The sequence below is a fragment of the Parus major genome, chromosome 7, assembly GCF_001522545.3.
Source record: "Parus major isolate Abel chromosome 7, Parus_major1.1, whole genome shotgun sequence".
Lineage (NCBI taxonomy): Eukaryota > Metazoa > Chordata > Aves > Passeriformes > Paridae > Parus > Parus major.
In genome coordinates, this window is record NC_031776.1 from 18536621 (window position 1) to 18547516 (window position 10896).

The 10896-nt window shown below is 37.0% G+C and overlaps 1 protein-coding gene across 3 annotated transcripts in view; it reads left to right on the plus strand.

Annotated features, from left to right (window-relative positions):
• LRP2 (LDL receptor related protein 2) overlaps positions 1 to 10896 on the plus strand; it is a 114947-nt gene that overhangs the window by 94454 nt on the left and 9597 nt on the right. For 2 of the 3 annotated variants that reach the window (XM_015634263.2, XM_015634265.2), the window contains exons 64-71: positions 1807 to 1938; positions 3297 to 3428; positions 5023 to 5166; positions 5950 to 6115; positions 8058 to 8186; positions 8836 to 9056; positions 9486 to 9665; positions 10172 to 10291. In XM_015634263.2, the coding sequence (XP_015489749.1) occupies positions 1807 to 1938; positions 3297 to 3428; positions 5023 to 5166; positions 5950 to 6115; positions 8058 to 8186; positions 8836 to 9056; positions 9486 to 9665; positions 10172 to 10291 (1224 nt within the window). The remainder of the gene's footprint in view (positions 1 to 1806; positions 1939 to 3296; positions 3429 to 5022; positions 5167 to 5949; positions 6116 to 8057; positions 8187 to 8835; positions 9057 to 9485; positions 9666 to 10171; positions 10292 to 10896) is intronic. The other variant, XM_015634264.2, reaches the window with a different exon arrangement.

Genomic DNA, 10896 nt, shown 5'->3' on the forward strand with positions numbered 1-10896 from the left:
AGATGTGCTACTTAGAGACAGGGCTTAGTGGGTCTTGACAGTGTTTGGTTTATAGTACAACCTGATGATCTTAAGATCTTAAAGATCTTTTCCAACTTGAGTGATTCCATGAAATGTGCTCTGAACAGTCTTTTTTAGGCTTGGAGTATTTATGCATTATAAAAAAAAAAAAGATTTGATCTTGGTTTTGATCTTGTTTTGAAATGGGTTGTGTTACAGAATCAAGAACACAAGAACAGCAATCTATTTCAACCATAATTGCAATAGATTAGTGGCCAGACTCTGAACTGGTGCATGTTTCCCTAGCCCAGTTAAAAATATAAGTATATTGAGATGCTTCTATTTTTCTTTTTATGGACATGACCTCAGAATCGTTAAGGACCACTAGTCCTTTGCCTATCGGCCCTCTCAGATCCTCCATACATCTTTTATTAACTATCTATTATATATTTACTAGTATCCTTTTGAATGTAAAACCTTTGACCTGAACTTTGAGACAAGACGTATTTCATGGAATCTCAAAAAAAACAACAAACAAAATTCCAACTTTTTATGTCAATGTGTAGACAGCTGCAGAGTGGTTATATGAGCATGCACTTGTAATTTCAATTTGTCAGTCTGTGATGGCATCATGTGAAAATGTGCCATATGCTACATTGGTGATTTGCAATCCAGATTTCCAAAATACAAAGAACTTGGAAGCCTAGAGTGTAGTCCATATTGAAGCAGCTGATTTCTTTGCTTCAGTTACCATCACAATGGTCTTTAGGTAATACAGCCTAATGCAATGACTTGATGAAAATACAGAAGTATAAAAAGGCTATGAAAGTGTGAAACAGACACCTTCTGATGCCTGCATTCTGCTCTTTGGGGATAAATATGAATACAGATCAGATGGTAACCTTTGGATTTCCTAACATCAAATACCTGCTATAATGAAAGTAGAATATTTGTGTACAATTTATGCTTCTCCATGTATATGAAATTGAGCTGTTTAAACTTAAGTTAATCAGCACTGAAATGTGTATGTAAAAATGAGATAATCAGCTTAATGTAAAGTTTTTGCCATACATCTGTATCTTTGCCTCATGATCTTCCAGTAAGCATACTATTTATCTTTTCTGCTTATATAACAAATTTGCATTTGTACTCAAGTATTTTATGTATATATAGAGTAAATATGAATCAGTAGAATTCTAGATGTACTTTCAGAAGTGTGTAATTTTCATCATCTGTTACAGACTGACTATTATATCTGACTTGGCTTTTCCATTATAAGAATATCTTAAAGGGCAGTGCAATGACCTGTACTGACAGCAGTAGGCTTTAGATTAGGTTTGGCATGAACAACGTGCCATCTTCTCTCTGACATCTTCCAGATGTTAATAATGTAGGGCCTGTGTTATGCATGATATCAATTGAGAATATTTCTTGTTCAGCTAATAAGAAAGCACTGGATATGAAAGAGCTATATTGGCAATGGTAGGAGTTAGAGTCAAATCCTTAAATCCTGCAGTTTCTGCAGATTGGTGGTAATGTAGAATGTAATTTCTGTTAAGGAAAGGGGGCTTTAATGATTATGGCCCTCTTCCTGACCCTCTTCACTACTTTTTAGTTGACAGTTCTCTTAACCAGTGGTTACCATTGTCTTCTAATTTTAGTTATAAAAAAAGGAAAGGAAAGGAACTTGATCTATCTGAAAACTATTTTCAGTTGTAATAATGAACAACATTATTATTCCTTCCCCTTATTACTTCATTCTTTACTTACAATTGTATAATTTGCCTTTTTTTTTTTTTCTTTCAGATCCTGGAGCAGAGCGAACTTGTGCAGAAAATATCTGTGAACATAACTGTACCAATCTGAATGAAGGAGGCTTTATCTGTTCCTGTAGGCCAGGGTACAAGGCCAGTGAAACTAACCGTAACTCCTGTGAAGGTATTTTTAATCTTATAAATATCTTCTTGCTGATAAGCGGTCAGTCACCTGTCTCTTCAGCATTCTAATGTGACCACTCATTTTCACATTCTAATATGATTTTTATATATTTATCAGATAGGTGTGTTCTAAAGAGTTCCTCTGGTGAATCATGTTTTATAAAATGTATGCCTCATTCGGCAAAAAGTTGGCTCCTCAGTTGAGACTTCTTTTAAGCTTTTGGTAGCTGTAGATAAAGTTTTGCTTTACAGAACATATATGTATACAGTACAATATGTTTTGTCATATCTTTGCAATCTGAGAGATAGAAATTTGATGTGTTTTCTTTTCCTTATTGAAAACAAGCTTGCTGCAGGTTATACTCTCCTTCTGTTCTGTTCCCAAACAGACCTACAGTAAAGGTGTGTTGTGCTATATTTTTGCCCTGGGTTTTATGCAGATAAAATGTAATGAGGAGTCCACTCAAAGGCCATGGTTTGTGGTCACGCGACATAGTACCTTTCCAGCTGGTGTTTCAGCATGTTTTGATGAAAACTCTTCTGCTTGTTTCTCCCAGCTCTTGTGAACAATTTGTGTGATTTTATTGAACGTGATCCAAAGCCACCACTCCCTTTCCCTGCTGATATAGTTTCTGAGGACCATGTGTCTTGGCTTCACATTTCAAGAAAGTTTTGCTCTTGCATCTCATTTTAGTCTTGCCTCATCTTTTGTCTTGCTTTATTGATTTAACACAAAAATACATGATCAAAAATGCATCTCAGAAAACAAATCTGATAAGTAGGATTACAGCAAGGTAGTTATTGACAATCTGTAGTCAAGACATGGTAAACAGCAAATGAGTGATGAGGAGCTGTTTGATAACAGATGCTGATTTTAAGGATCACTTATTAGGTCACTGATCTTTTAGAGTATGTGGGGAAGGCACAAACCTACCACTTCATGAAGTAAAGATGATTGGCATAGAATCAAGGTTGGAAGAGGCCTTTAAGAAGTCCAACCATCAACCCAGCACCACCACTGTAACCCCCTAAACCACTAAACGGTCACCCGGCACCAGATGCAGATACTCTGAAACACCTCCAGGGATGGTGACTCCACCACCTCCCTGGACAACCTACTCTGATGCCTACCGCTCTAACAGTGAGTTTTTTCTAGTATCTAATCTGAATTTCCCATCTCATCTTAAGGCCATTTCCTCAGCTTCTCTCACTGCAGGCAGCATAAAAGAGACTGGCCCCCACCTTAATACAGCCTTCCTTCAGGGTATTGTAGAGAGCAATGAGGTCACCCCTGAGACTCCTAAAGACTAAACAAGAAAGAAATCAAGTTTTAGGAATCTTTTCTCTTCTTGTGTCTAGATATTAATGAGTGTGAGATCTTTGGAACATGCACCCAAGACTGCAAGAATTCCAAAGGAAGCTATGAATGTTTCTGTGCAGATGGCTTCAGATCTGTGGGTGATCAACAAGGGAAACAGTGTGCAGCTGATGGTATGTTAACCAATAGTGAGATTGATTGCCACCTGTAAAGAGCAAGTGCAATAGAGCAACTTAATGAATAAGTTAAACTGTCTTTTATAAGAAGGGCATAATGAGAAACCAAACCTTATTCTGTAAGATAATACTATCTGTGTATTCCACCTCTTCCATATCTGGAATGAAAGTGCTCATCTCGGCTTCCAATTGTAAACATTGTATACATTTCTCCTGAAATTTTCTGCAAACAAAAACCAGTATTCTGGTGGATATCAGAATGAAAATTAATGTTGCCTATTCTTGAAGTTTAGATTTTATCAACAAAATAATGCATCAGAAAGAAGTTGCATTAAACTGGCATAAATCAAAGGCAGTTCAATGACAGGTTGCCATTCATTATGCATGGACTGCTGCACACAAACAGAAGGACTTTGGCCAATGTTTCAGATCAGTCATTGGCTTTTTATCATACCTCAGTGCAGTGACTACCATGTGTGGCAGTCCTGAATAGGCAGAGTTGACTCAGAAAACAATAGTGACAGACAAAAATGTGATGATGAAGCAGCATTAAATAAAAAGCAAAACCAGTACTGTATCTAGAAAAGTAGTTACACTTTCACAGCTTTAAGAGATAAATGATAGAAATACGATGTGCCAAGTCAAATATTAAAATCTTCAGAACAGAAAGCCTGTGACCTAACCTACATGCTACTGGAGGTTTTGAAACCTAAAAATTATTTGTAATATGAAAAATGATACAAGAAAATAAGGTCCACAAGTTACCTGTCCAGGGGCATAGTTCAGCAAGTATTTGCTGCTGAGCATTAGGCTGGAAATGCAAAAGTACATTTACACTTCAGTTTCTGCCTGGCTGCCTGTTTGTGCCCATGTTGAAATCCAATTCTTTGATACCCTTTCTCACAGGCTTTGTTCAGGAAACATCTAGACACACAAAGTGTTGAAGGCTAAGTGATAGAAGATAATATAATTGTAGCTGGTAACACTGAAATCTGTTGTACCTAAGTTCTGTTTCTATGTATACCCAGAACTCTGCCCTGCTTTTTAGTATAATATCACAGCCCTTATAAATGAGGGCCAGATGGGATGTTGTTAGGCTAACCCAAAATTAAACTGTGATCGGGAGAACATTCATCAATATAGAGATATTAGAATTTAAATACTTTAAGGTAGAATTTTGACATGTCAGGGCTAAAGGGACTGGCAATTTATTTGTACTCTTAAAATTAATTGCTATATTTTGAGAGGGAAAGTGGAGCCACACACTGTGTACTGGCATTCCGTTTTTGAGATGTGGTGATATGCCAACAATGAAATGTTTAAGAATTTTTAAGGAATTATGTCTGCACAAGATCTATGGTGAAAGGGATAATACTATTCTCAGTGGTAAGCAGCATTTTAATTTTTATAAATTTTGCAAAGCCATGAAGTTTGAATAGCTCTGAAGCTTTAGAAGTGGCCCAGCATTCCCTCTGCTTCTTGTACAGATACAACTTGTGAAAAACCCTTTTCATTTTAATTAGAAGTGACTTTCATCTGTTTTTTTCTAAAATGAGAAATAAATGAAAATAAATTCACTATTGTTTCCCAGGTAATCCTCCATTGTTACTGCTGCCAGATAATGTGCGGATTCGAAGGTACAACATCTCATCAGAACAGTACTCTGACTATATTGATAACCAGGAACGCATCCAAGCTCTGGATTATGACTGGGACCCTGAAGGGATAGGCCTGAGTGAGTATGCTAACACTCAACCATGCAATGGTTGATTTAAAAAGATGCATTTTTGTAGCATGGGTGTTTAATTTACACTGGAAAGCAAAATCAAATTAGATCAACTGGCCAGGTCTCAGTTGAATGTGCCCTTCCCCTCTAGTCATTCTTCAGCATCAGTGTTTCTTTTAATGTTTTGATTTAGTTTAGCTAGATTTTGATCTGGTTTTCCTTTCGTTTTAGTGTGTTTAGCTGTAGAATTGTGGCTCTTTAGGATTATGCTGCAGCAGAAGATTGTTATTAGTTAAATACTTATTTTCCTTCTGCCTCTGCAGTTCCCAAACCTGACTAAAGTCTTGTAAGAGTTAATCCTTATACTTAGGAGGAATGGCCAATAGATCCCTGTATTAACTTATATTTTTGCTTCTTGCTCAGGTTCCCTTTTTTTTTCCTTTTTCAACAGGGCCACTGTCCTGGGCCATACTTGCTCCTTAAGGTTATGAGAGCCTAAATATTCTCTAAATCATGTGTAAAGGTTTCAGAGCTAAGATCCTCTGCTCTTGAAAAATATCATATTTATTTCTTGATAAGCTCAAGATGACTTTAGATATGTATCTTGTTGCATGTGATGGATGGCTTTTGAATTTATACACTAACACAGACAACTCTCAGAACAGACAACTCCTACCTTATTCAAAAATAAATGGGGCTGGTAACTTCACACAAGAGCCTCAGAAAAATTAGAATTTCAACAAATATGTAATTAAATAGACATTTCTCATATTTTTTTTTTTTTTTTTTAAGGTATTGTGTACTTCAGCATTCTGGGACAGGGTTCTGAGTTTGGAGCCATCAAACGTGCTTATCTCCCCACTTTTGACAGCAGTAGGAACAATCCAACAAAGGAAGTTGACTTGAATCTCAAATACATAGTTAATCCTGATGGGCTAGCTGTTGACTGGGTTGGAAGGTAAGTACACTGAAAAGCTGGAAAAATGCTGTATCTTTAATGTGTCAGTTTGTGAATTTGATCAGGCTGTGCGAAATCCACTTTTTTCTTCCTTATGAATTGTCTCTGAATGTGTCTAGTCTGACAGTAGTTCAGAACAATGTAGTAAGCTGTTCTTGCCCAGACAGCAGATGGTTAATAGATGTGCATGTGGCTGATGGCATCACATATTCTTTGCAATTGGCAGATCAGTTGTGCATCAGTAAAGTGATATAATACACGAGCCTTCGTGTCAGATGGATTCTTCTTCAATGACTTAGGTACGCTCCAGGGAACAACCTTTCTTTGCTGTTGGAAGGAAAGCTCCCCAATCCACAATGGAATTTTATCTTTTATCTTTGCTCATTCCTTACCAACCCTGTGCTATATGAGCAATCCCAAAACAGAAGTAGCTCTAAAGTTTGATGAATAGATGTATTTTCTCACAAAATGGTTAAGTTTTTGTAATCATATTTCATGAAGTTTTTCTCCCTTTTAATGACTGTGGATTTTTTTAGCCTAAAACATGGTTATTTTTAAACTTAATCATAGAAATCATGAGATCACTCCTTATGTATACTACCTTGGAGAAGAGCTGGAACAAAGTTGGGCCTGACTCTTGGGAGTTTGATGTTTACAGTGTCATTTCATCTTGCAATATAACTGTTAAAGGATGTGGTAGGCAGGGATAGATGTAGTTCATGTGGTATAATGTTGAGAGGAACCTGATGTTTGTAGATGGACACTTTGAAATGTAGTCAGGATGCTGTTTGAGGCTGAATGGACAGAAGTTACAAAGATTAGTTGACCTTCTGAATGCTATTGCCAGATTTTGGATACAAAATGATGAGAAAAAGTTAAAAATTGTATCTTAGATATAGATATATTAGGGCCTGGGCTAGTCCTCAGGTTACTTTGCTGTTTGCTTCATAAACTGGAGGCACCTAGAAAACAAAATGTCTCCAAAGGCAAAAGGAAATGTCTGAATTCTGTTCACAAATTTATATGGTCATGAGAGCAAGCATCCAGGATATATGTCATAAGCATCCTGGTGAGGCTTCAGCTTCATCTTGATGAGCAGCTTCAGCACTTCAAGCATAGCACTGCACTGATTTCAGAATAATGTTGAAATGTATTTAAAAAAAACCACATTTAATTATACTCATATATAATTATATAAAATGTTACACATGGTTTGAGATACTTTGTCTTGCTGCTCACCTGCTAAATAGAAATTACAGTATTTTTTCATGTTTCCAGGCCAGCTAGGAGGTAATTTATTTAAGCAGAAGGCACCGTGTGGTTAGTGGGTGCAAAATAATGAGTCTGTTTATTATCTAAGGTCAAAAAAATTATAAAGGCATGATGTGATAAAGATAAACAAAATTCAAGGAAGAGTAGACTGAGTGCCCTGTTTGTTAGGACTAAAAAAAGCCATTTTCAACTGCTGCGGGAACAATTTATTCATTAGTATCTCTCTCATTAGACAAAAGTCTAGAGAGGAGCTGTGAACTAATAAGCTGGATATCTCCAGAGCTGCTGCATAAATTACATGGTAAATTAATTTTTACTTGTAATGAACCTCATTGTCTCCTGGAAAATGGAGTCTTTAAAGATGCTTATTAGCCACTTCTGCTGCTTAAAAGTACTAATGAAAGTTTTCAGTAGCCCTTCAATGAAGATTATTTGACAGGGACCAGAGGTAGATTTCAGAGGAAAATAATGAGTGAGCCAACAGATCACATTTGCTAAACTTTTACCTATATTTAGGGTCTGTATATTCTATACAAGTTCAGTAATCAATGCAGGTTTGTTATATTAATTTTTTTTGAGTTTGATAGAGTGTTTCTTCTTAATTTATTTTATTCTTCTTCCAAGTGTAAACTATTTACTTTTGGAATGTTTTGTGTTTTATGTAATTCAGACATCTTTACTGGACTGATGCAGGGACTAATCGCATAGAGGTGGCAAAATTAGATGGACGGTATAGAAAATGGCTTATTTTTTCCCATCTGGATCAACCAGCAGCTATTGCTGTCAATCCAAAACGTGGGTGAGTACCATAATTATTTCCAATGCTATTCAAAACTAAAACACCCCACAGTGGTAAATTTTTCAGCAAAGACTAAGGGAATGTTCTCAGGAACTGCGCTTTACTGACACTGCGAAGTTTGTGAGAATGGGAAAGCATTTTAGGATTAGATTTAACATGGATGCCTGTGTTGATGACATGGCCAGATAGTTCAAATAAAAATCTCTTTTCTACATTATTATGTGCCCACCAAATTTCTCTACAGAAACAGAGAAATAGATGGGAATCTCTCTTCACTAGCTCCAAGCAGGACAGTCATAGCCTTCTCCATGGGGAAAAGCAAGGTAAATGCACTAGTACTTTCAACAGCTGGGCTTGCTGCAACTTGGATTAAATGGTAAATCATGACATATCGTGATATGTGCTTCTCTCAGTTGGGGTACAGCAACATAGCTCCCTGAAGTGACATGGATGTTACAGCTTTATTGTTATTGCTGAATGTTCTTTTGGTATATATTGTTCAGTGAACTCTCCGTAACCTTCCCAGTCACAGCTGCATAGCATAGGTTGCTGAACGGCTTTTTTTTCCATTACTGACCTTTTCCATGAAACTCTGAAGTTCCAAAGACTAAATTCTGTACTGTATCCATTTCTCATTCTATCCTTTCAGGCTTATGTATTGGACTGACTGGGGAAGGCAGCCAAAGATTGAATGTGCCTGGATGGATGGACAACAAAGACAGACACTGGTCTCTGAAGACCTTGGCTGGCCAACTGGTCTTTCTATTGATTATTTGAACAATGATAGGATCTATTGGAGTGATTCTAAAGAAAATATAATTGAATCCATGAGACCTGATGGGACAGACAGAACCATTGTACTACATGGAGGTAAGAATGTACTATGCAATTAATAGTAACCAAGATGTGTGCTAACAAGCACTTGGGCTTCACAAGTGGGGCTACATTTGGGAGCTTTTCAAACATTAACTCTTGGTAGTGTTTTCTCCATTATACAGTGATCAGTGGTGCACCAGGCTCAGTGGTGCCTGGTAACTGGACTCCCTGAGTGGAGTTTGTGACCCAAATAGGAGACAATGTAGAAAACTTGGTTTTTGCTTTTTAATGTATACTATTAATCAGTATTAATCAGTGTGAGCACTGAGACATGAAGAGGTCAGGTACGTGAGGATATAAATATATGACTGCATATATCTTAAAATGGAAGCAATAAATAATGTATTTAAGCTGAAGAACAGTATTTCTGTCTGTTTTACTGGGGATTTGCTTGCTGACAGTCTCTTATTTGGTTTCTTTGAGAAGTAGGCAGTCCATACAGCCTCGATGTCTTTGAAGGCCATTTATATTGGATAGCTAAAGAACGGGGAGAAGTCTGGAAGAAGGATAAGTTTGGAAGTGGAGAAAAAGTGAAAGTGCTGACTGTAAATCCATGGCTTACCCAAGTGCGCATCTATCACCAACACAGATACAATCAATCAGGTGGGTAATCAGGATCCCAGTGAGACATTTCTTGCCATGAAATTGAAATCGATATTGATGTCTGCAAAGAGCTTAGTAATCTTTTGATAACCTGTCCATTAGTAAATGATAATATTAGTTTCTGAAAACCTAAAAATGAATAGAGGCTGACAAGTGTTTTCTGCACACCCAAAATGAAGTCAACACTGGAACACCACACACTGGTCTTTCGAGTCTCTAAGTTATGACCCTGTCATTTCTCTTTTCCCTCTCTCTCATGAGGACAGTCATAACATGTATTTATCCTGGCAAAGTGCTGATCATTTAATACTTGGAGTAGTTTGTTCCTGGTGCTAAATGGGCTCTCAGCAGCCATTATCTATCCCTTAAGAATGTTTGTAAGAAAAGGCAGAGAGAAGGAGTTGGTATAAACATGTTGACATAACTGACTATGCAATTGCCCTGCCTTACCTCAGGTATATGCTGCATTGCTTCTTCAAATCTTTATTGCTTTATCACTTTTTCAGTGCCTAATCCTTGTAAAGATGTCTGCAGCCACCTCTGCTTGCTGAGACCAGGAGGATACACCTGCTCATGTCCCCAAGGGACTCGGTTCCTAGAAGGCAGCAGCACGGAATGTGATGCAGGTAGAATAATTTGTCAAACTGGAAATGAAAGCAGTAAAAGCTTTTCTTTGGGAATACAAATGCATTACTGAATTAGAAGTATGGAGGGATAAACTAACTGATGTAATAGATATTGGTAAGTCAGAACATCTGGCTTTTATTCTCAGCCATCACTGATTTGTGGTCATCTTGTACATTTTCTTTAATGTCTTTGCATATCATTTGTAAAATGGCCATAGGTCTGTCAATCCAACAAGAGCAAACCCAGCTACAAAACTGGTCACACTTTCTGATTTTTGTTTTGAAATTCCAAAATATTTTTTTTAAGAATGCTTTGATTTCAGAACTAAGAATTTCTGACAAATTATTGTTAACAATTTTGTTTACAATTCTGTTAAAGCTCTTACTTAATCAGTATCATAGAAACTTAAAAGCTTCCAGAAGTCAAGAGTGTGGACAGAGATAACTTCTGTATAATTATACTCTGGAAAGCCTTATAGGCACTAGAATTTCATGCTTGGTTGTTGCATTGCAGCAAAACCCTGATAGTGCTTCAGTACCTTTACTGAAAGCAATGAAAATACCACTACAGGATTTCTATTTCTCTCTAGCTGAGAGTCTGCATT